Genomic DNA, 25,757 nt, shown 5'->3' with positions numbered 1-25,757 from the left:
ACCTCTCCACGCTCACCCCGGGCCCCTCATCGCCGCCCCTGCCATTAGCATAGAGCAGGTCAGACAGCTGCTCAAGACACCTGAGACAGGAGGCGAGAGAGAAGGCCTTGCTTGGGTGGCCAGGACAGCAGACATGCTTGGTCAGGGGAGGCTGGGCTCGCAGAAGAGACAGCTTGGGCCAGAAGCAACGATGTGCTGCACACCTGGGGCCCAGGAGAGGGGTTGTGTGCGCAGCCCAGGCGTGCCAGACAGAGCTACACACCACTAGGTGCCTCTGTGCAGAGCAGCGAAGGCAGACGCGCAGGAGGCCCCAGGGCCAGAGGGGGCTCCAAAATGCTGGACTGAGGCTCCAAAATGAGGCTGAGCTGGACGGGGCTTCTCCGGGCCAGGAGGGCTGGAGTACTTGCCCCTAGTCCAATAGGTTGCAGAGGGTTCCAAACTAGACACTGAAGACCCAGACTACATGCCCTTGCAGGCCCCGCTAAGCACCTGATTCTAGGGTGAGGAAGTGGATTCTAGGGGGCCAAGTGTGGGCACTTGCTTTCCGTTTCTCCTGGGCCCAGCCGTACTGTGCTAAGCTGCTCCGGGGAATTTTATGGCATTGTCAGCCCCGCGAGGGCCGTCTGCAAGGCTCGGTCCCTGCAGCCCTCCAGCAGGCTGGGCTGTGCCCTGGGACTCATGCTAGGTGCAGAACACGGGCACTGGGCCCCTGGAAGATCCTAGCCCCAGTTAATCTCAGGTGGGAGCAGCAGTCAGGGAATGTAAGGGTTGTCTGGCCCTCGGCTGGATGCCCCCACAGGGCCCACCCCACTGATGTCCTCCCCAAGAGCCAGCTGAGAAAGAAGCAGATAAGCTGGGCGTGGTAGCGCACGCTTATAATCCCAGTATTTGAGAGGCTGAGACAGGAGGATCACACAGGTTCAAAGCCAGCCTCAATTACTTAGTGAGTACAAGATAGGTCTGGGAGTATAGCCCAAAGGTAGAAAGCCTCTGGGTTCCATCCCCAGCACAGAAAGAAAGAAAGAAAGGAAGAAAGAAAGAAAGAAAGAAAGAAAGAAAGAAAGAAAGAAAAAGAAAAGCAGCCCCCCCCCCCGGGCTCTGCCAGCACCTTTTGGCACCTGGGGATGACCACACCGGCCAGCAAGGGCCCTCCTGCAGGGCCTCCTGGGTGGAGGAGGTGGATGAAAAAAGGAGCGCCAGCCGCTGAGGCTTTGAAAATATTTTTCCTGGGCTTTGGCCCAGATGCCTCCAAATCCCAAGTGGGAAGGTCAAGGCCGGGCAGGTCCTGGATGGTCCCTGAAGAGCGGCTTTGGCCTCGCAGTTTTCACCACCTGCCCCTGCCCCGCCTTGTGCCGCCAGGCGAGCCAGCGAGAGACAGTTCCTGGGCCCAGCGGAGAGTCCCAGCTAGCACGTCCTGCACCTGGCCGCAGATGCCCGGCAGGCCTTATTTTTTTATTTTTTGGTGTTACTAGGGACTGAACCCAGGGGCGTTCTACCTCTGAGCACACCCACAGCCCTTTTTATTTTTTACTTGGAAACAGGGTCTCCCTAAGTTTCAGAGGCTGGCTTCAAACCTATGATTCTCCTGTCTCATCCCCCCAAATACTGAGAGTATAGGTGCACGCCATAACTTTTTTTTTTTTTAAATCTTGTTTTTTGTGGTACTGGGGGTGGAACCCAGAGGCTTCCTACCTCCAGGTTTCACTCCCAGAACCTATTTTATATTTTATATAAAAACAGGGTCTCACTAAGTTTCTGAGAGCCTCACTAAGTAGCTGAGGCTGGCTTCGAACCTGTGCGATCCTCTTGTCTCAGCCTCCTAAGCACTGGGATTACAAGCGTGCGCCACCATGTCTGGCTCTTAATTTTGTTTTAAAAGCTATTTTCCACTCCCCTGGCTCTTAATCTTTTTTGAAAGCTATTTTCCTTTCTATTCCACAATAAATGCTCATCTCAGAAAAAGACGAGATTAGCATTCGCCCTGGGGTAGAGGCTGGCCGGAATCTGTGAGCCTCCCGTCTCAGACTCCCAAGCACAGGCATTACAAGTCTGTGCCACCACACCCAACTGCGCCTTCACTTTAAGAGGAAACAGAGAAGGATGAACCATGAGGAAGACAAGTTTCACCTTGAAGAAGGTTTGGGGGCTGTGGCTGTACTTCAGTGGTAGGACGTTTGCCTAGCAACTGAGTTCCATTCCCAACGCCATAGATACATAGGGTTTTTAGAATTAATTCAGGTGCAGAAGCGACCCTGTCCCCTGGATGGAAGGATTGCTTGCCTCTCTGACAGGAGGAACTGCAAAAAGCCAGTTGTGGTAGGAGGTGGACCGACGGTGTGTGTGCCTGTGTCTGTCTGTGTGTGTGCCCTGCGTGAGCCCTCTCCTCCCGGCACCTCCGTGGCCAGCAGCCAGAGCACTGTGGGTCTCACCTGCCGCGTTCTCTTGTTCTCTGCAGGGATCTACGTGCAGGAGATGGCCGACCTGGACACTGCCAAGCTGTACTCGGGGCTGCTGGGGGTGGGCGACGAGATTCTGGAGGTGAACGGGGCCAAGGTGGCCGGGCTGGGCCTGGCCCACATCGAGGAACTCCTGGCCTGCTCAGAGAGCTTGTTTCTCCGCGTCCTGAGGCAGAGGCCCATCCCACGGTGACCCAGAGGCCGAGGATGCGGCGCAAGAGCTGCGCTGTAGGCCCAAACACAGGTCCTGGTGGTGTCTGGCTGCGGCAGGGCTTCTGGGATCGACCGCGCTAGGGACAGGCAAGGAGGCTGTTTTGTTTAAGGCCATTAATTTATGCGGAACTGGAGTCAGAAAACGCTAGTCTCCTTCCATGCCTAAGGTGCGGTAACATGGACCCCTTTGTTGTCCAAGAGCCTATGGGTCCTTGGCTTGGTGCCCTGGGACCTCACCCTCAGGTCCCGCCCCCCATCAAAGAGCCTCCCACACCCCAGAACCAAAGATGGGGCCACGCTGCCCTGACCCTCCCCTCAGTCACGTGTGTCCTCCTTGCCACTGGGCACCTTTGTACCCCAGGGTGAGCCTTACAGCCAGCGTGTGACTGCCCCAAATCAAACCCTGGGGGGCATGCTCTGCGGAGGACTGTGTGCCCCTTCTAGGTGGGAGGGGTCTGGCCGTGTCTCTGGGAGCCAGAGTAGGAGGAGTTTCTAGGAAAATCTTATGATCTATAAAGACAAAGGGAGAGAAAAATGAAACCAAAGCAAATTTCAGGGAAGTACAGAGACAGCAGCCAGGATGCAGCCCAGCCCCCTCCCCTCCTCACGAGGCTGGGGTCCGGCAGAGGGGCCTTGTTCTTTGTTCTCCTGTCCAGCGTGGAGACGCTGCAGCTGGTGTCTGGCTGCCCCCAGCTGCAAGCTTCCCGTCAGACCTCCCTGGTGGCGGCTGTGGGTAGGCAGGCAGCAGGCAGCGGGCGGGCTGCAGAGGCCAGAGGACGGCATCCCAACCCCGGCTTGCGGCCGGCCATGTGTCAGTCTTAAATTATTAAAACGCAAGCTGAAGCTTCTCCCACTCTGAGTGCTAAATTCTGGGCTCGTTTGACCTCCGCTAGGCCTTGGAGGCTGGGACAGGATGGGGGGCAGAGGGCACAGGTGTGGGTGGTGGGCCTGCTGGAGGGAGAGGCTGAGGAGGCCCCTGAGGGTAGGGTTGGAGCCAGGAGTCCCAGGCTGGAAGAGGAGCCCTGGGTGCTTTTTTTGACGGGGAGTGGAGCTGAGGGGCCTGGGCTAGGTCTACTGAGGTCTACTGAGCCAGGGCTGTTTTGGAACAGTCTGTGTTAAAAAAAGCAAAGCAGCAGGCCTTCTGCCTCACTGGCTGACAAGAGTATCACGGGCCCTGAGATGCAGAAGGTTGTGGCTGGGGAAGGGCCAGGGCGTGGTGGAAAAACACCAGGGTGTGCGGGGTCATGTTCTCCTGACCCAGGGCCTTAGCAGAACCCAGTTAGAGCCCCTCTCATGCCCTGGAGGCTGGGGCCATGGGCGGCCCTGAGCTGGGTGGGGAGTCTCAGAGACCTCAGTACACAGGATGGGGGGAGGGAGGAAAGAGGAGGCCCTGGCAGGTGGCGGAGGGGCCAGAGCAAGGGTGTGGGGACACTTTGGAGATGAATCTGGCCACCTCAAAGTGGGGACATGACCCCTGGCATCCCTGCACCCCTCAAGGTCATGCAGCTGGGCAAGTTTCTCCTTGAAAAAGGTTCTGGAGCTGGGGGTGTAGTTCAATGGTAGGGCGTTTGCCTAGCAACTCTGAGTTCCAGCACCATAGACAGATACATAGGATTTTTAGAAATAATTCAGGTGCAGAAGAATCCCTGTCCCCTGGATGGAAGGATTTCTTGCCTCTCTGACAGAGGAACTGAAGGACAGGGCGAGGGCAGGGGAAGGAGCTTGTGCAGCTGCGGCCTACCAGGTCTCGGCCTTGATAGTGGTCCTGCCAGGCATGTGCTGCTTGCTGTCTTTACGTCAGTCAGTGACAGTGACGGGAACACCCCCCACTCAGGGCCAGCTTCCTGGGCTATAGCTTAGGAGGAAGGGGAAGGCCAGGAAGCGCCTGGGGCCTCTGCCTCTGGTCTTGCCCCAACCCCCATAAAGTGCATGCCTGGGAGGGCTTTGGGTCCACCAGCCCCCCTCCCATGCTGGGCCATCAAACCATCCTAGAACTTGGTATGTTGCCATGAGCCCAGCTGGTGCCAGCAGGACAATGGGGATTAGGGAAGCTTGGACCCATGTGCACACAGCTGGGCTCCACGGGCCCCTGGTACCCAGTGCACACAGCTGGGCTCGCAGGCCCTTGGTACCCAGTGCGCACAGCTGGGCTCCGCAGGGTCCCTGGTACCCAGTGCGCACAGCTGGGCTCGCAGGGCCCCTGGTACCCAGTGTGCACAGCTGGGCTCCACAGGCCCCTGGTACCTAGTGCACACAGCTGGGCTTGCAGGCCCTTGGTACCCAGTGCACACAGCTGGGCTCCGCAGGGCCCCTGGTACCCAGTGCGCACAGCTGGGCTCGCAGGGCCCCTGGTACCTAGTGTGCACAGCTGGGCTCGCAGGCCCCTGGTACCTAGTGTGCACAGCTGGGCTCGCAGGCCCCTGGTACCCAGTGAGCACAGCTGGGCTCTGTAGGACCCTGGTACCCAGTGAGCACAGCTGGGCTCTGTAGGACCCTGGTACCCAGTGCACACAACTGGGCTCTGCAGAGCCCCTGGTACCCAGTGTGCACAGCTGGGCTCCCAGGCCTTTGGTACCCAGTGCACATACCCAGAACCTGATGTGGAGGCCCCTGGGAGGGGCTGGAAAGTACAGGGTTGGGGTGCTGTGTTTAGGTGCCCCCAGCGGGTTCTGGGATGGAACCTGGATGGAGTGAGGGCGTGCATGCGCGCGCACGCGCGCACACACACACACTTCCAGCTGCTGAGCTTCCTCCATTGGCTGAGGAAGGTACCTGAGGCTGGAGCCACATGGAAGGGGAAGGGGCGCCAACTCTGGCCTCAGGCCCAGTCTCCCAGGCATTGGTGGGGGCGGAAAGCACTTTCAGAAGCCACGGGCAGAAGTGGCCCTGCTGCCTCTGCCCGAAGCCTGTCCTGGCCTCTCTTCTCAGGACACCTCTCCCCGAGGCGGACAGGTTGGAAGGCCGAGAGACTCCCATGGGCCCCTCAGCCGCAGCCAGGCGCCCTGGGAAGGAGGAGCATCTGTCGCTGTCCCTGCCGCCCCTGCCTGGCCTGCAGGGGTAACTCTGCAGCAGCAGCCTGGCTGAGGCCGTCCTGGGTCGGTGTTGGTGCGGGTGGGAGAGGAGACGGTCACTGCAGGTGGAGGCGGGCTGGGCCCCAGGGAGGCGGGCCGAAGCCACTCGGGCTCTCAGGTTCTGCTGGACCTAAGCCACCTGGATGGGCGTGGCTCCGCGAAGGCAGTTGAGGATGCTGGGGCAGCCGGGGTTTGTGGTTTGGCAGGGGTGTAGGGAGATGCAAGAATGCATGTCCCAAATCACAGGCAAAATGGGGAGCCGCAGGAATGGCTCAATTTTTTTTTTTTTTTTTTTTTTTTTTTTTTTTTGCGGTACTGGGGATGGAACCCAGGGACATTCGACCTTCGAGCTACATCCCCAGTCCTATTTTTTAGTATACATACATATATATATATATATATATATATATATATATATATATATATATAGTTATTATTATTTGGTAGTACTGGGGGTGGAACCCAGAAGCTTTCTACCTCCCGGCAATACTCCCAGACCTATTTTATTTTTTATTTAGAAACAGGGTCTAAGTTGGTGAGATCCTCACTAAGTAGCTGAGGCTGGCTTCCAACCTGTGCGATCCTCCTGTCTCAGCCTCCCAAGCACTGAGATTACAAGCCTGCGCTACCACGCCCGGCTCTAGTTTTTATATTTTTAAAACAGGAGTAGCTGTCCTTGAACCGCGATGCTCAGGTCTTGGCCTCCGGAATGCTGGGATTACAAGCATGCTCCACCTTGCCAAGCCTACGGCTCGAATTTTGGGAACCAAAGCTAACCTGAAAATGCAGAGACACGTAGTCTCGCGTCTCTGCCCACACGGCCAGGCTGCTCTGCGCATGTGCAGCGATCTACACTGGGGACCTGGAGGACGCCGCGGAGTCCCCGCAGCAAGGGCGCGGCGATGCTCCGGCACTTACCCCGGGTTACAAACCAGGTGTCAGACCCAGAGGGTGGATCACTTACCCAAGGTCAGCAGCGAGAGACTCCCGAGGGCCCCTAAGATTCAAACCCAGCGCTCTGCGCCCCCGCGCTTTCGGGGCCTCCCTCCTCCCTGCACCTCGCTGCTCCGAGATCCCTCGCACCCTCTTTCCTGCTCACACGGCGTGGCCAAAACGCAGGCCGCTGACCTCCACCTGGGCGCCGCTGACCTCCACCTGGGTGTCCGGCTTCGCTTCCGTTTTCCTTCCAGGAAGCTGAGTCAGTCGGATCTCCACCCACCTCCCGCCCCGTGGGGGCAGATCACTTCCGAGCCAGATGAACCCACTATGGGCCATCAAAGCACTGTTGTAGGCTGAGACGTTTGCAAGGACACGGAAGAAATCCGGCAGAAGAGTGCCTTCTCCATTCCCTCCCGGGGGCTGATGGGGGCTGAGGAAACCTGGCCTGGTCCTTGGGGAAACAAGCCCCATGACCCTCCACCCCAGTCACTGAGAAGAGGCCCTTGACCAGGAGCGGGCGCAGGGGTACAACTGTGCGCTCCTGGGGCTGCAGGGCCAGGGCAGGGGCATTCCCAAGTGGGCATTTTTGGCCGCTTTGATTATTGGTTTTCTATCCTGCCGCCCACTCCGTGCATTCCTCCCCGCCTACCATTCCCCGGGCTCCTTCTGGAGTCTTTGCTGGGACATTGGCTCACCACCTCTGGCAGCCCCCAGGTGCCAGGCCTGGGGACATCCACAGGATCTTATACCAAAGGCTTTTTATTTATTTTTATTTTGTGGTTATGGGGTTCCTGGAAGCCCTTCTACCTCCGGGCTACACTCCCAGACCTATTTTTACATTTTTATTTGGAAACAGGGTCTCCTAAGCCAGCGCGCGCAGCTGGCTTCGAACCTGCGCGATCCTCCTGTCTCTGCCTCCCAAGCGCGGGGATTACAAGCGTGCGCCACCACGCCCGGCTACTAAAGGCTTTTTAAAAGATTTGTGTGGTACTGGGGATTGAACCCAGGGGCATTCTGCCTCTGAGCTGCACCCCCAACCCTATTTTATTTTTTATTTTAAAGAGGGCCTCGCTACATTGCTAGGGCTGGCCATGAATCTCCGATCTTCCTATCCCAGCCTCCAACTGCTGGGATTACAGGCCTGCACCACCATGCCTGCCCAAAGGCTCCTTATTGGGACTCTCTTCTCCATGAGACTTACCTGCCAACAGCTGTACTTTCCTAGTCCATCTGCCCAACCTACTCCTCAATCCCCAGCCCCTAGCTAGTCCTGGAGCTATTCAAAAGGCCCCACTGTCACCGAATGCCCCGCTCTCTCCCCCTACCCTCCTCTGTGCCACTCCTCTTTCCCACGGAGCCAGAGCACCTGCCTAGAAATGGCAACAGCCTTGCTTGGCAAGAGCTCTGCCCAGCTCTGCAGGTCTGGCCAGGTCGGAGTGCTGGGCCTGCAGGAGCGGCTGTTGGGACTGGCTCAGATCCTCTGCCGGGGGAGCCAACTCTAAGGTTTTCAGTGTCCCCATGAATGCTGGGCCACCCACCAAGCCTGCCTTTGTCTCCTCCCCCACAGCCTGAGATCAGGCCCCTCTCACAATGTGGAACCACCCTTAGGGCCCTGGCCCGGTGCCAGGCTCTGGGGAGGGGCCTTCCTTGCCCCTGAGGCGCCCACATCCCCAGGAGGGGGTGTGAAAAATGACCAACCATTGTGTGAAGCGGTACAATGGAATCCGCAAGCAGGAGGCCCCTCCACCTGGGGACCAGCCCCCATCCCTGCAGCCCCTCCAGCTCTGGCAGCTGCAGCTCACCACAGCTCCCGATGCTGCCTTTACTGCGTTTATACAGTAAAGGTTTTAGCCCACTTCCTTCCTTGCTTATTTCTATCCAAATAAATAAAAGCTCCAAAATATTCTTTTGGGGGTGTGTGCTGAACCCAGGGGCATTCTACTTCCAAGCTACACCCCAGCCCTTTTATTTTCTTGAGTCAGGGTCTCACAAAGTTGCTGAGAGTCCTGCTTCTTTGCCGAGGCTGTCACTGAACCTGCTATCCTCCTGTCTCTGCCTCCAATTGCGGGTTGCAGGTGCGCGGGCCGCTCCAAGCATCTTATCAGAGGCTGAGATCCTGGACCAGTACAGTTCTTGACTCTACAGAGGGCTTCAAGCGCTTGAGATGTGGTCAAGTCCTGGGCATCCGATGCCCAGCCCACGTTTCTCTTGGGCACGGCTAGCTCAACGTTTCGTCCACCACTGCGCATGTGCACAGCTGTTTGGAGGCCCCTCCCCTCCTGTGTGTTGTGTTACCACTTCTAGGTTACGGTGAAGGTTTAGACGAACTTCTGCTTCCCGCTGAAGTCAGACTGGCATCTTTTTCCAATTGAGAGAGGACAGTCAGGCCTGGGTTCCGATTCTGTGCCTACCGCTTACTAGTTACATCTTTGGGCAAATTTCTCAATTGCTTCGCACTCGTTTTCAAGTGTAAAGTGGGTCTTAACAGTTTTTCCCTTGTGGGTGGACAATTAAGTGAATACTACTTTTTTGCTCCCCATGTCCTGTCAGCCTTGGTCAGAGGCTTGCACACCGATTCTCACATCATGTACATTCACAGACATATCAATGTCAGCCACTAAGCTGAACGTGTGGAGGAGGGAATGGGCGGGAACTGGGGACGGGCTAAAGTGGTGCGTACATGTCCATTAAGACACGTGACGACAATACATCAACAACAACAAAAATACTGGCCAGAAGTATCAGCAGCTTCGCCCCATCTGAGGCACTGGCTCCAGTAGGGTCAATGAGCTCTTCCCGAGGCCGGCGCTTCAGGCAGGGGAGAGGGGCTTGGGTGCTTTTGGGTGCCTTTTGTTTCTCTGCTCCCCTCAACCCCTGTCCCATAGTGCAATTTTGTTCTGAGTACCTTTTCTTTTTCCAGTACTGAGGAATTGAACCCAGGGCATTCTACCTCTGAGCTACACCCCCAGTCCTAATTTCTTATTCTTTTATTTTGAAACAGGGTCTAAGTTGCGAAGGGTATAAGCAGCGAAGGCTGGCTGTGAACCGGTGATCCTCCTGCTCCAGTCTTCCAGGTACTGAGATTATAAGCGTGCGCCACCATGCCCGGCTGAGTACTATTTTGAATACATAGAATGCTTATTTTGGGGCCTAAGGATTCATGTAGCCTACTGGCCAGAAAGAACACAATTCCAAACTTCACACAGGGGCCAACCTTCTCTATCCCGGGCAGTCAGATGCATATGCTGAGGTTTAGCAGAGGGAGAGGGGGAAGGGTGACTGACCCATGTTCCTATATGAAAAAAAAAACAAAAACCAAAAGCAAACACCCACAACACAGCTGAGGATTTCTCCGTTTCTCTTTAATACTGAGCAGTATTTTTTATACAGCTGTAACATGATTTTGAAAGTAAGAAACATTACTGATAAGACTCCAGGGCGTAAAAATATTACTTAAAAGGGTGGCTAGTTTTTTTTTTTTTTTTTTACCCAAGTATTTCCTGAAAGTTTTCCAAGTGTGTGGAGCCATTGGATTTTAGGGTTACAATCAAAGCTGTGGGTGTTTTATTTCCCAGGGGTGTTCTCCTGTAGCCCTGGCCCATGATGTAGGAAGGCCTGCTAAGACAGAGCTGGCCTCACCTCGTGCTCGCTGACTCAGCGGGTCTAGGAAGGGGCCTGAGAATGTGCGATTTTGGTGGTGCTGGGAATTGAATCCAGGAGCATTCCACCTCCAAGCTACACACCCAGCCCTACTTGATTTTTATTTTGGAAGAGTCTCACTAGGTTGATGAGTCTCACTACTTGCCGACACTGTCCTCGAACCTGTGATCCTCTGGTCACGACCTCCCAAGTACTAGGATTACAGATGTGCACCACCAAGCAGCTCAGCTAATCGTTTTGCTGAGCTGGAACCAAGAGCCCTGAGCCTGGTACAGGGTGCCAGGCTGCCATCAACGCCAGGGAACAGGGCCCGAGAACTTTGGTCAGCAAATGAGGAAGCTGGCGGTCTTATTTCCAACTCCCCCGAATAACCAAGTGGTCTCTGGATTTGATAATGCATAACCATTAAAAAATAAAGAAAGGCAGAAAGAAAAAGTAAAATACTTGTGCTCACAAAGGTCTAGCAGCAGTGGGCAAGCCAGTCCAGGGAATGTTCTTGTGAGAACCAGGTGACAGGGCAGGAGCGGTCAGCATCCACGCGGGGCGGAAGGCCACCGCTGGCACAGGTCACGTCAGGAGGAGAATAGCACCGACACGGACGGCAGAGGGAACCAAGTCCTTCTCTTTCTTCCCAACCTCTCCCTCCCAGTGGCTGAATCAGTATGGACACTGCAGTATATAAAGATTTCCCAGCTATCTTTAGATTGCAGCAACCCGACCAAGCTGCCCCTGTAACTGAGAGCTTCGTGTTTACACAAAAGGCAAAACACATCAAGAGCGGTGGCGAGGAGCAGGCGCTAGCTGGCATCAGTGGGCGTGAAGTTCTGTCACCGAGATCAGCTTAAGCACTTGGACCTGTCCCACAAAGCACGCGGGCCCCAGCAGCCAAGCCCAGTGTACGGGCACGGCGTCAGGGAGTGCTGTAATCGTCTCTACCTGCAGCACCAGCCTCTCACTCCGGGAGCCCAGGCCCCAGCCATCAAGATGGTGACTACCAGCCGCTCTGGAGTTCCTGCTCCGTCCTGGTCACCAAGCACTGAGCTGCCGCCGTGAGACTTACAGAGTGCCGGCCAGGCCCGAGAGGCCTCTCTTCCACTCAGAGCTCTGCTGCTGTGGACTCAACAGACGACAGCAAGTTCCCAGTGAGCGCTGCCAGGCAGTTGACAGTGACATATTTACGTCTGACAGGACAATGTGGCCCTCACACGAAGGAGACGGGTTTGAGTGTGAGCATAATGTTTGGAAAGGTTGGGAGCTGAGTAAGGGCAGCGACCCTCCTCCTCCTAGGCCCTTCCTCCAGCTGTCTAAACTGCCCTGCCCGGGGCAAAGGCGCCAGGGAGCGAGTTGCTGTGCCTCTGGTGGCCTAGCAAGGCCTCTTGTTGGAGGTCCTGTTTTCAGGAACTGTGGACAGGGAGGTAGAGAGTCACAAATCTGAGAATCTCAAAGTTTCACCTTCTTTCCACTCTTGATGGGCAAGAACATTCTTTTTGAAAAAAATTATTCTTAAAAACTTAGGAGAGCTGGGCGTGGTGGTGCATGCATGTAATCCCAGTAATTGGGGGGCTTAGACAGGAGGATCACAGGTTCTTGGCCAGCCTCAGCTACTTAGGCAAGGCCCTCCACAATTTGGTAAGAATCCGTTTAAAAAAAAAAAAAGGACTGGGGGTGTAGCTGAGAGGTAGAATGATCCCGGGTTCAATCCCCAGTACCACAAAAAGAAAAGGAGACACACACACACACAGAGAGAGAGAGAGAGAGAGAGAGAGAGAGAAAGAGAGAGAAGAAAACAGAAACACTTGGGAAGGAAAGCAGTGCCAACAAGGAAGACAGAGGGAAAAGGAGAGTGCATTCCATACTTAGAATGCCTTCCAGATAGGACATTCCTTTCTGCTAAAAAGCTCACCTTGTGGCATAAGGTAAAGTCGAACGGTACGAAGTCCACAGCGCTGAAATACGACTGACTCATAATGATCAGCCGGCTTCTTATATCTCCCAATACTACAAATTTTTGAAAAGAGTAATTGGCAATAGATGGCCCTCTGGTCTCACTTTATAGCCAGGGAAATTACCAAAAGAGAAATCTTGGCTCTGCCACCTTTACTTACAGAAGGTAAAATACTTAACAGAGACAGATTTCTGCTGGAGTTAGTCTCAATTTCTTTTCACAGCCCTTAATCTCACGAGGTGAGAAGGAGTGGAAATTGCCAAGTTGTTGGCTACCAGACCCATCAGTCTGTTTAACTCTGGCTAAAAGCAGAGAATAATGGGCAAGTTACCAAGTCTCCCCCTTCAGCTCTGGCGTGAATTCTGAAACTGTGGAAGATCCTCATGCAACACACACACGCGCACACACACACGCATGCACAGGCACACACACGCACACACACACACACGCTCGCACAGGCACACACACACACACACACGCACAGGCTGAAATTCCATTTGCCACAAAGTCCAGAGCACACATCCCACTGTGATTTTTCACAGGCCACACAAAGACAGGAACAAAAATTAGGCCTAAAAACTATAGGTATGTGGTTTCCCAGTTGGCTTCTCACTCTGGCAAACTCTCACAACAGCTCACTCCCCTTCCTGCCCCAGATCAGCTATGCTCTTCGGTAAACGTAACTCAGGCTCTTTCTACCCGGCATATTCTGCCAACTCCTTACAGTTATGAGCATGAGTGTGTGTGTGGGTGACAGGAAAGGCCCAGGAGGAGCCTGTAAACAGAGTGGGCGCCCTGCCTCCTCCCCTTCCCAGGTGAGGGACCACTTAGGTTATCTGGGTCACTGTCAAGGACACATGCTTCTCCCTGAAAATAAACGTGTGTCCCCCACCCCCGCTCTCTTTTCTGCCTCAGTTTGGAGTGTGAGTGGGAACTTCAGATAAACACTGTTCTGCTGTGACTGACCAGGCAGGATACAGGGTCAGGCCAGGACAAGTCGGCCTGAGGTGGGCGCTCAAGGGCCCTGCAGGGAGAACACCGAAATCTCCCTATTCAGCCTTATCTCCTGTCAGGCCTACAGTAGCCACTATTTAGCAAGCACCTTAAATCAGGGGGGGTCAACATGCCACCAGTTCAAAACACAGCAAGGAAATTAAGCCTAGGGCCACAAGGCTTGGTCCCTGGATTAACGGGGGCACCCTGCACATTAATGACCGGGTCTTTCTAGACAGGCCAGAATGACAACCTGGTAATAGAAGGAAAATGGCATGGCTTCTAAACAGGTGCTGTCATCATTCTTTGAGATGCGAGCTGCTTCTTGCAGTGTGGAGTGTGCATTACAGTACTCAGACAAGGTCCACATTGACTTTTAACAAAAGACTTCTATATTTAATGCAAATCTAAGGACCATCCCTGGTGTAAGTTTATAGAAATAAGACTATTTAAGTCCTAACACCTTGTAAAACATAAATAAACTTGTACCCCACATCTGAAACCCTTTGTAATATTTATTTTTTTCTAATTTGAAAAAAATAATTTATATCAAACATCAGAATTGAGTGTAAACATGGATGTCAACCACCCTTTCAGTTTGATACATTTGATTTTAAGCTTTCATTTCATTAGCAAATTTCCTTACCTACCATGATCCTAAACAAGATAAAATATCCTTCTTTAAAAAATTGTTACAAATATTTATTTAAAAAGTGCAATTCAAAAGTTAGCTGGGCAAGCGCATCATTGCAAGTCACAAGAAGGGGGAACTTCCCCCAAACACCCCAAAACAAAAAGAGAAACACGAGACCAACAAGATGAAGAAAAGGCTAAGTAAGAAATGTGTGCTGAGGAGAGCACAAAGACAAGGACAGGAGGAGCCAGCGCGCGGCCTCTCCAAGGTGAAGGCCGGCGCTGGGAGACCAGCAGCCCCGCCTGGTTCTGGGCCAGCGCTCCTTTAATACCAGATGAGGCAGCAGGGAGTCATAGGAAATATCGTAGACACATGTGCACATTCGAGGCATGTAAGAAGTTGCCAGAAGCTTGAAGTTTAGTGTCTCCTCGGTTTCTACTTCAACTCAAAGCTTCCATCACTAAATCTGCGTTGGCTCAGTTATTCCAATGGAGGCTACGGTAAGTCACGCTGTCACCTTATGGAGGAAAAGGGTCGAGCCCACTTACCCATGCCTGCCACCGCTCGTAGGGTAAGAGAAGGCTGCTCCAGAAACGGCCTGTCATGACACTTGCTGTGTGAACACCACGAGTGTACTAACCACTCCAACCCACCCCACGTGGAATGCCACAGGAATAAAAGGTGTGCCACTGGGAGGATCCACTGGCCCAGGCCAGCCAGCGTGCGGCCGCGCCGTGCAGCACACGGCGTATTTTAAGAGCTACCTACAATGCACGGTGCACCTCTGGGAAGAAGCCTGGACCACAACATGCAAGCAGCAGGTCCAGCCCCGACCCCTGGGGACATCGACCTCTGGGGACATTGGCGACCTTCCCTAAGCTGAGCCAGCAGGTAGGTCCTGCCCTTCCTTTCAATTGTTCCCCGCCATGAAAGCCACAAGTAGCACCCCAAGCCCTAGGGCTCTCCACTATTTTCCATTAGTTAGTCTCACGAAAAAAAAAAAAAAAAAAAAATGCACCTGGAGAAGCGGGTTTTATCTCAGCACTTATCCCTGAAAAAGAAAACACGGCATTTTCTGTCACATGGGGCTTCTGGGCCTTCTGTCCTGTCAGTAACCAGTTCTAGGAATGAAGGAGCACTGACAACGAGAAGCTAAGCACCCTGTGCCGGAGAGAGCAGGGAGGGCGCGCAGAGGACGGGGGCCAGAGCGGGGCGGGGGAGCAGCGGAGGAGCGGGCTGGGACGCGGCGGCAGTGTGCAGTCTTCGGGATGACTCAGTCCGTCCCCAGCAAGGCAGGCAGTGGCCGGCGTCCTCACGGCAGGGCCGGCAGCAGCTGTCACCTGCGGAGCGGTCATCTCCTCCTTCCTGCTGTCCTCAGCACTGCGATGGAGGCTCTCAGGTGTGGAGTCACACAGAGAAAAGTCAGTGCGGTGGCTCCCAGGAGAGGAGCGTGGTCGGTCGAGGAGCGTGAAGGCTTCCCCTCCTCGGGAGGAGCCTGCGGCCACGCGCCGTCAGAGCACTAAGAAGAGGATGAGCACGACCAGTAGGACCGCCAAGAGGATGGCGATGGCACACCACTGGCGCCGATCTGCAAGGCAGGACACCGAGGTCAGTCCGAGACACAGCAAGGGCGGAGGCGACGTGCACACAGAGGCGCTGGCGCCTTCCAGGGACTCCTGCTTCCCGCCCCGCTGTGTCCTGCATCTCAGCTTCCCGCCCTGTCCAGTCCCGTCTTTAAGTACAGATCCCTGCACCTTAGCTCTCTGCTGGTGGAAAAGGTCATGGAATCGCTGCTTTATCTCCCACCCACGAAGTCAGGTCATTTAAATCAACAAAGATCACATTCTTTTCTCAAAGCACACCAGGAGAGGGTGGGAAGGAGATGAAGGCTACTGGTCCCTTCAGGGAGTGAGAGCTGAAAGCACGCAGTGAAGGGCGACTCCTCTCACTGCACCCGTCAGGAAGAGGAAGATTCCAGGACCAGTGGCCCTGCCCAGGTAATTAATGGGCCCATTTGTAAGTGAGAGTGAAATGTTCTTCCTGAAACCTTCCTCCCTGCTAACAATTTAGAACACCACCACAGAACACAAGGCTAGCCCCCTCTGAAGGCTGGGAGTGGGGCCCTAGGACAGAGGGAGAGAGGCCTGCTCCAGCCCACTCTGCCTGTGGTCCCTGGCTCCACGCTTGGGGCCTGCCCAGGCCTGGGCCGCGGGCGCCTCATCACCAGGATGCCTCCACTTGGGGAGATGCAGGGAAAACGATCACGTTTGCGTAGGTGAGTCCTCGCGCGTCCCCCAAGGCTTACACTGGTGTACATGGGTCCCACAAGCCTATGAAAACACAGACACCACTAGGATTGAGACAGAAACAGGGAGACTGACTCGCTAGTTTATGGAAAGCCTCCAGATTGCAGCATGCCATGGCTTTGAGAACCACATTGCAAGAAGGTCTCAATCTAGGAAAATAGACTGCAAAACTCTCCACAAGAGAGTTTTAAACGTTATGGCTACCAAAGCTTAGAAGTGGACAAGAAAGTGGCCGCCGTTGCAGTAAGTAAAGAAAGTGCTACCTTAAGGGCCATCCCCTTGTCTACCTCAGACGTGCAGGTGCGTTTAGAAACCATGGTGCCGGGCGCGGTGGCGCACACTTGTGATCCCCGCGCTTGGGAGGCGGAGACAGGAGGATCGCGCAGGTTCGAAGCCAGCCACGCGCGCTGGCTTAAGAGACCCTGTTTCCAAATAAAAATATAAAATAAGTCTGGGAGTGTAGCCCGGAGGTAGAAGGGTTTCCAGGAACCCCAGCACCACCACCAAAAAAAAAAAAAAAAAAAAAAATAGTAATAATAATAATAAATAAATAAATAGAAACCATGGTGAGGACTAAGAGCCCACATTGGCCCACTCCCGACTGAAGAAGGGCTGCTCCACAGGGCGCAGGAGGTCAAGCTGGCCAGCTACGGAGGCACCTTTCACCTGCACAACCGCCGCTCCGGTGGTGGAGACGGCGTGAGTTCCTGGCGCTCCTTCATTTCTCTACAGACGCTGGGCTCCAGCCTCAAGTCTGGCGTGGAAGCCACTCAGAAGTTACCACTCTGCTGAACTGAAAATCAACAATTCTTAGGTCCCTCAGAGAAGTGAGGCCACAGGGTAACTGCTGGGCCTATGAGGGAGAAACCTGCAGCGGGAATACAGTCGCCACTCCGCAGGGCAGAAGCCCACCAGCAGCCTCCTCCAGGGGAAGCAGGGCCAGGACAGAAACCTGAGTGACCACTGACCACTGGCTGGAGCCCCTAGCCACGGCTGAGATACAAAACTCTGGGGCTCAGTTAAAGGGGCCTCTCAGGTGAGTTTTACTTTCAGGAGCTCAACCAGATTCTCACAGCAAATGGAGAAAAATCCCCTCTCTTGCTTCTGGAAGGTGAAAAGGTAAAATAAATATTTTTTAAAAATTGAAATAAGCCACAAATTCTGTCCTTAAAAAGACTATCTGTTCACAGAAACTATTTTGTCAGATCCTAGACTACCAGCGCTCATCAGAGCCTGGAAACCTGAGACAAGAGAAGCCACCAACTCCAGCACACTCTACCACCCTGCCGACCTGAACGGCCTCGCATGTGGAGGTGACTTACTGAGATGTGGTAAAATGCAAAACTGCTCTGTGAAAAACGCTGCCGGAGGGCAAGGCAAGCCACGGACTGGGATGGCATATTTGCAGAAGACATATCTGACAAAAGGCTATTATCCAAAAACGTACAAAGAACTTAAAAATTCAGCAATAGAAAACAGTCAGATTTAAAAAATGGGCAAAAAGCCAGGCATGGTGGCGCACGCTTGTAATCCCCGCGCTTGGGAGGCTGAGACAGGAGGATCACACGGGTTCAGAGCCAGCCTCAGCTACTGAGTGAGGCTCTCAGCAACTTAGTGAGACCCTGTTTCCAAATAAAATATAGAAAAGGTCTGGGAGTATAGCCCAGAGGTAGAAAGCCTCTGGGTTCCACCCCCAGTACCACCAAAGAAATAATAAAAAAAAGAAAAAAAAAGAAAAAATGGGCAAAAGACGTGAATAGACACCCCACCAAAGAAAACCAGATGGCAAGTCACCATATAAAAAATATGTCATTTGGGAAATGCAAATTTAAACAGCCACAAGAAACCACACACCATATCAGAATAGCCCGAACCCAAAACACCGATGACACCAAATGCTGGTGAGGGCGTGGAGCAACAGGAGCTGCCGTGGAAGTGCACCCGGTAGAGCCGCTCAGGAGAAGGCTTGGCGGTGTCTTACAAAATGACACATATTCTTACCATGGCCGCCGAGCAATCATGCTTGCTCCTGTTATTTACTCAAATAAGCTGCATACTTACGTCACATAACCTTTATTACAGTACATCATGTAATTACTCTACTTTATTGCTAATTTCTTGCACTGCCTCGTTTATAGGCTGAACTTTATCATAGGTGTAGAGGCAAGATAGCACACAGAGAATTCAGTACTGCCATGGTTCCAGGCATCCACGGGAAGTCCTGACTGCTCCGAGAAGGGGCGATGACACAAGCCGTGGCATGTCCAGACACCGGAGTACGAGCCAGGGCTAAGCGGTCAATGAGCTACAGAGCAGGGCCGGCGCAGACGGAGCTCAGCTGCACATCCCACGCAGAGGAGCCAACGTGAGGAGGCTCCAAACTGTACGAGCCCAGCTATACGTGTGTCGGGAAAGGCAAAGTATGGAGACAGTAAAAGGATCAGCGGCTGCCCAGGTCACAGAGGAGGGAAACCGCAGTGAGATTACACTACCCCAAAGACAATGCTGCTATCAAAAAGACAAACAATAGCAAATGCAGCAGGACGAAAGAGTAACTCGTGCTCAGGAATGCAAATCAGTACAGCCACCGGGCAAGACAGGATGGAGGTTCCTCGGAAACTAAACTAGACCTACCATACGCCCGGCAGCCCCACTCCTGGTGTCCACCACGGAAACGGAAGCATCAAACTGAAAAGACAGCTGACCTCCCTCCCGTGCTACCGCGGCACTCCTCACAACAGCTGGATGTGCAGTCATCCTAAACGTCACCAACAGACAGGAAACTCTTTAGCCACAGAAGGCATAAAGTCTGTCGTTCTGGATTTGGAGGACGTCGTGTTAGGTAAAATAAGCCAGGCCAGAAAGATAAACACTCATCACCTCACTCATAGGTATTATCTAGAAGAGTTGATCTCATAGAAGCTGAGGGCGGAACAGCGATTACTCGAGACTGCGGAGGAGCCACAGGCTGACCAACACACATGGAGAGGCTGGCCAACAGACTGTGATCGTCCGGAAGGAAGGATCCCACCTTGGCACAGCAGAATACAATGAACAACAATGCACTGCACCGCTCAAAACAGGGCGATTCTGAATGTACTCACCATAAAGAAATGATAAAACTGCAAGGTGACGGGTATCGGATTACCCAGAGTTGATTACTATCCAATGTGGACATGAATGGAAACATCGCATTGTGCCTCACAACATTTACAAACAGTATGTATCAAGCAAACACAAATAAAAATAAAATAACATTTTTGTGGTACTGGGAATTAGACCCAGAGGTACTCTACCTCTGTGCTATACCCCCAGCCCTTATTTTTATTTTGGAACAGAGTCTCACTAAGCTGTTGAGGATGGCCTTGAACTTGTAATCCTTTGTCTCAGCTTCCCAAGTACTGAGATCACAAGCCTGGGCTTCCATGCTCAGCTGAAAAAAAGAATCTTTAGGGCATTAAAACTTGTGTATAATATGGTGGTAGATATTTATACATAAATATATATATTAGGGGGGGTTGGTACTAGGGATTTAACCCAGAGGTATTCTACCTCGGAGCTATACCCTCAGCCCTATTTTTTAAATTTTATTTTTATTTATTTATTTATTTGGTGGTACTGGGGATCCTGGAAGCCCTTCTACCTCCGGGCTATACTCCCAGACCTATTTTAATATTTTTATTTGGAAACAGGGTCTCTTAAGCCAGAGCAAGCGGCTGGCTTTGAACCTGCGTGATCCTCCTGTCTCCACCTCCCAAGCACGGGGATTACAAGTGTGCGCCATCACACCCGGCCTATTTTATTTTTTGAAACAGGATCTAGCTAGGTTGATGAGTTTCATTAAGTTGCTGAAGCTAGCCTTGAACCTGGGATCCTCCTGTCTCAGCCTCCCAAGTATTGGGATTACAGGCGTATGCCACTCAAGTTGTTATATTTTTACCAAAATCTGCAGAATGAACCCTAAGGTTGTTAAAACACTGTGTGACTGTGAACTCGGGAGTAACAGTGATGTGTCGATGCAGGTTCATGGATTTCTAACAAACATACCACGGTGCTGTAGCCATCAATGGGGGAGGCTTTGGGGTCAAGGGCATGTTACATGGTAAATCTCTTAAGTGTCCCCTCAATGTTGTTGTGCATATAAAACTGCTTAAAAAAATAAAGCTTACTGATTTAAGTAATAAGTGTTTTCAACAATTCCAAGCATTCTCATGGAAATGATTAGTTCACACCCTTCCAGGGGGGAAGAGAAGGTGGCTGCTTCAGCTTACTCGCTCCCCATGCTTCTGGGGCGCGGTGCGGAGCCGTCAGGCCATTTCAAAGCCTGGTCCAGTGCTGACCAGATGCACACTTTCTGGCTTCCCATCTGGCTCTAGCAAGCCCCCAGTCACTCTTTCCTGCAACTGCATTAATAGGGGTTTTCATCAAGTGCAGACACACATCCTGCGGCCCAGGCATGCTCTTTTAGCCATTTCCTTTGAAGTGGTATGTTTGCCTCTGCACGTGAGCTGGGTAACTCCAGGGAGCTGCTGCCCTAGCAGCCTTCTCCCTGGCACTTCGGGTGAGGCTTCAAGCATAAAAGGAGCAGGTGCTAACCACAAGGGCTTTGGTGACCTCAAGTGAAAAGTTTCAAGCAGAGGTGTGCAAGTGTGTGCGTTTGTGTGTTGCAGTGTGCTTGCTGGGGATGGGATCCGCGGCTTAGCACATACTTTACCACTGAGCGACAAGCCCAGTCCTCACCCAGATGGCTCAAGCTGCCGCAGAAGCTCAGAGGAGGGCAGAAGGCACTCCCGTGGTCGTTTTGTTTTTTTGTCTCTAAATTTATTTGCCTCCCCTAAAGAGAGCCAATGAAAGTGAGGATCACTAAAAAAAAAAAAAAAAAAAAAAAAAAAAACAACCAAACTTATCTGCGTAGGAAAATGACAAAATTAGTCTCTCTTGGGTCACTCACGAAAGTGTAGAGTCTGGCCGGGGCAGCCGGCCAAGGGGCGGAGGAGGGCTCTGCCTCTGGGGGGGGGGGGGGGAGGGGCTGCTCCAGGCTGCGTCCTCACCCCTGCTGTGCGTCCATACACTTCCTGAGTGCACAGGTGGAATTAAAACGCAGTGGACTTAGCCAAAAGTTACAGAGGAGAACAGAGACAATCATAAACTGCCCACTGGACAAAATGAGGCAGGCACCACCACCAAGGGGAGCCATAAATGGTATTTATTTTGGTAGCAGCAATAGCTAAACTGAAGACAGGCCACCTGTCCAAAATGACGAGCCTTTCAGGCCAGCTGGTTTGCCGGATCTTTTTCTTATGCAAACTTAACCACAGTTCTAACTTTGCTCCCAAACTTTTCTTTTGGGGGAAACTAGAATCAAGCACAAGCACGCCCTGTGCCACTGATACACACGGAGACATTGGTCACAATGCAAGTGCTTTTCTAGATTATTCCTACCTGGGATGCTGGGATAGCCTGGCACAGTACATCTTTGTTCGTTTGCTCTTCCCCAACAAAACTGGCGCTGAAGTAGCTACTTGACTTTGCAACTAATACACACACTAATGAGAGCCTTAGTGCTTAAACTGCTTAATTAATACTTCATTAGAACGTTTGTTTTAAGATGGGCATGGTAGCACACACCTGTAAGACCAGTATTTAGGAGGTGGAGCCAGGAGAATACAGAGGATCCCAGGTTCAAAGGCCAGCCTCAGCACTTAGCCAGACTCTTGGTGACTTAGTGAGACCCTGTTGTTTACTTCTTTTTCTTTTTCTTTTGGTACTAAGGATTTGGTACTTCTTTTGGCATTCTACCTCCAAGCTACACTCTCAGCCCCTTTTAAAAATTCTTTTGTGCCGGGCGCGGTGGCGCACGCTTGTAATCCCAGCACTTGGGAGGCTGAGACAGGGGGATCACACATGTTTGAAGCCAGCCTCAGCTACTTAGTGAGACCCTGTTTCCAAATAAAATATAAAAAAGTAGGTAGAAGCCTCTGGGTTCCACCCCCAGTACCACTACCAAAAAAATAAAAAAATAAAAAATAAAAATTCTTTTGTTTTGTAACAGGGTCTCAGCGGGGCATGGTGACCCAGGCTTGTAATCCCAGCTTTGGGAGGCTGAGGAAGATCGCAGGTTCATGGCCAGCCTCAGCTACTTAGTGAGGCCCTCCTCAACTTAGTGAGATTCTGTTTCAAAATAAAGAATAACATTCGGCTGTGGGCATAGCTCAAAGATAGAATGCCCCTGGGTTCAATTCCTAGTACCAAAATAAAGAACAAACAAACAAACAAAAAAACACTTTTGTTTTTTTAAAGCAGAAGAGGAGGGATGGAAGAGGAGAGGAAAGAAGGGGTTAAAGACCAGCCTGCAAACCCTTCTCTAAGCATGCATTAAGCTGGTGCCTGTTTCTCACACACACAATTTCAGATAAGAGGAGCCTGCTACAAGCACAAAGATATCTGCCTCTAGAGAGAGGGGAGGAGGTAACTCAAGAGCTGAGCTTCCTTTTGTTTGAGATTTCATAGGTCCTCTGCCCTCGTGGCCATCTGTTCCTAAAGATATTGTCTTAAACTTTCAATCCCCTCCATCAAAAAAACACCAGGCAAGGGCTCCACTCCCAAGCTGGACGCCCAGTCCTCTGTGTGTGTCTCTGTTTGTGTGTTTCATGTGTGTGTGTGACTGAGAGTGGAGCTCAGGGGCATTCTATTTCTGGGCCCCATTCCCAACCCTATTCTATTGTTTTATTTTGAAATAGGGTCTCACTAAGTTGCTGAGCCTGTTTTTTTGTTGTTGTTGTTGTTTGTTGGTTGGTTGGTTGGTGGTACTGGGGTTCCTGGAAACTCTTCTACGGGGCTACACTCCCAGACCTATTTTATGTTTTTATTTGGAAACAGGGTCTCTTAAGCCAGCATAGCTGACTTCGAACCAGTGCAATCCTCCTGTCTCCGCCTCCCAAGCGCGGGGATTACAAGCGTGCGCCACCACCCCTAGCCTGAGCCTGGTTTTGAACTGGAGCTCCTCCTGTCTCAGCCTCCTAAGTACTAGGATTACTAGCATGAGCCACCATGTTGGCTCCTCTGCCTACTTTTATAGATGAGAAACTGAGACCCAGAGAATGGTTATGAAACTTGGCTAGGAGTTAACTGCTACAGAGTAAACATGCACATTGCATTTAAATATTATGTGTCACTTGTATCTGAGAGTAGGAGACCAGCAGACGAATGGGGTATCAAGAAACAGGGACCTTCTTGCGGTGTGTGGTGGCACACGCTTGTAATCCCAGTGCTTGGGAGGCTGAGACAGGAGGATCGCACGGGTTCGAAGCCAGCCTTGGCTACTTAGTGAGACCCTATTTCCAAATAAAGTATGAAATAGGTCTGGGAGTGTAGACCGGGGGTAGAAAGCCCCCGGATTCCATCCCAGCACCACACACACACACAAAAAAAAACAGGGACCTTCTAATAGAAGAGGAAGATTCTATGGTCCAAGAACACTTCAATAACCTCAAAGAGGCTTCCCTTCCACCAAGCCTCCTACCAGATAAGAGACACTGGATTTCTTTTGATGTAAAGTATATTACTTCTAATGAAACAGGGAAGGTGAATTTTAGTAATAAAAAAAGCATCATGGAACACATTTTCCTACACAGTAACTAACTGAAAATGGTAACTTCATCCTCCTCCTGGTACGAATTTGCCAGGACATTTCACTGTGAATTAAATACAACAGTTTAAATCTACAAGGCCATCTTTCTTATTCTGAAGTAGTAGGCATTTTTCTATCAATGAAAGAAAGTTCAGGAGAAACATAACTGGCTTCTTAATTACTGCTTTAAATAAGTTCCCTATTTTGGCAAGGAAATAGAAAAAAAATCAAAAGGAATTTCATAATTGCAAAGAAAGTGCTCCCCAGGGCTTGTGAAAACCCCCTGGACAGGGGAGGGGGAGCAAGAGGCCCTTTTCCAGCTTTGGGGTGCAAGCGGGAGCCAAGGCCTCTACACCCTAGTCTTTCACTCCCTGATCCAGGGAAGGGCCTGCAGGGCGCCACCCGCCTGAGGGAGGCCCACACAGCCCCGGGCAAGGCTTACGTACCGCTGGTCATGTGGGACACCTTTGCCAGCTTCTTCATCACGTTGTCTAGCCGGGACTGAGTGCTCTCCAACTCGTGAGAGAAATCGTCCAACATGCTGGGAAGAGGAGGAGACCGAGAGGTAGATGGTGAGCACAAGCCTACACAAACCAGGCACGAGCCACAGGAATCAGTCGGGATCTATTCTCCATTTTGGCAAACATAAAACAGGCCACATTGGGATTCGGGACCATAACCTATCATCCAAAATCCTTGAGGCAAGAGATGTCTTCAATTCTGGGACTTGGGGGATGTTTTTTAAAGGTAATTTATGCATGCATTATGCATGCCATAATCAAACATGTTTATATTTCTGCAGAGAAAACTACAGTTGCAGTCAGTTCAGATGAGGTTTTCAGTAATATGAGCTTGCTGCAAATTAAAAAAAAAAAAAGAACCACAACAACAAACTTGGGTTTGTGGAGCTCCCTAGATTTCAGATTGCAGAGGAGGCCGCGTGGCCCTGATTACGCTACACTCTAAGCTCAGGGCCGTGCGCTGTGGCGGAACGCGAGCTCTGGGGAGCCAGGGAGCCCACTCTGCCAAGCGCTACCCTATGCAGGGTGCCCTACCAACTGTGGGGGGCTCTCTCCTCATCTGTAAAATGGTGATCCCACCGGTCCAGCTGTGCCCCCGGGGCACTTGTGAGGACCATATAAGATCCAGAGGCACTCTGGGGCAGCCATGAGTTAAGGAGCTATGCAGAGCAGGTGGCGGCTCCTTTCCAGCACTCTGCTCTGTGCCAACAGGGCCAACATCCTCCAGGCTGGCATCCCCAGGCTCCTGTGACAGCCAGCTCCAGGAGGCTCAGGCCATTTGCTGCCCAGCGTGCAGCTGGTGATCACCACACTGTACTCTTATTCCAACTTCAGAAACTGCCCCACATTCTACACTTTCAACTTCCCATCAGCACCTGCTCATTGTAAGGCTAGAATTCGTGCCAGGGTCTTGCGACAAAGGCCTGATCAACTCTGACAGCGTCGCTGGTGGCACAGGCTCCTGGTCTTGGAGTGTGCCCACAAAAGACATAGGACAGTGCTGCAGGATGTGGGGCGGCCATCTCCTCAGTAAGTCAATTAGTAAATAAACTCCACAGTGACAACTAAATAAACCTTTGTTCTGTACCTGGACTTTCAAAGTAAAACATTTTAAGCTCATCTTAGCGCCTGGCAGCATCGTGGCCCGCAGCTGGCAGGCCTCTCTAGGCAGGGCCAAACGCCGGAAACAAGAGCTACCTTTGTGCGCTGGGTATGACCTCTCTACTGTAGACAAGGGGCCTGTCAGCCAGCCCTCAGCCGACGACGCCACCAGCCAGCTCGCGGCCCTGCTCTGCCAATGGCAGCACCCCATCGCCCGCATTGCCACTGGGCGTTATCCAGCAGCCACGGGGAGAGGATCAAAACGGGTGGAAGTAACTTTAACAGTCC

General features: G+C 52.2%; 2 protein-coding genes across 2 annotated transcripts in view; one reads left to right on the top strand and one right to left on the bottom strand.

The window, feature by feature from the left end:
• The window catches only part of KIAA1614, a gene marked incomplete at both ends in the record, with an annotated part of 35,312 nt that extends 32,663 nt beyond the window's left edge, over window positions 1-2,649 (top strand). Inside the window, one exon of the mRNA XM_080698764.1 lies at window positions 2,456-2,649. Coding sequence (XP_080554890.1) covers window positions 2,456-2,649 — 194 coding nt within the window. The remainder of the gene's footprint in view (window positions 1-2,455) is intronic.
• Window positions 2,650-15,422: 12,773 nt separating this feature from the next.
• The window catches only part of STX6 (syntaxin 6), a gene marked incomplete at both ends in the record, with an annotated part of 48,153 nt that continues 37,818 nt past the window's right edge, over window positions 15,423-25,757 (bottom strand). The window contains 2 exons of the mRNA XM_080699396.1: window positions 15,423-15,499; window positions 24,294-24,388. Coding sequence (XP_080555522.1) covers window positions 15,423-15,499; window positions 24,294-24,388 — 172 coding nt within the window. The remainder of the gene's footprint in view (window positions 15,500-24,293; window positions 24,389-25,757) is intronic.

The sequence above is a fragment of the Muscardinus avellanarius genome, assembly GCF_963383645.1.
Source record: "Muscardinus avellanarius genome assembly, chromosome: 7".
Taxonomy (NCBI): domain Eukaryota; kingdom Metazoa; phylum Chordata; class Mammalia; order Rodentia; family Gliridae; genus Muscardinus; species Muscardinus avellanarius.
The sequence above is the reverse complement of the archived record's forward strand: the minus strand, read 5'-3'. Positions and strand labels throughout refer to the sequence as shown.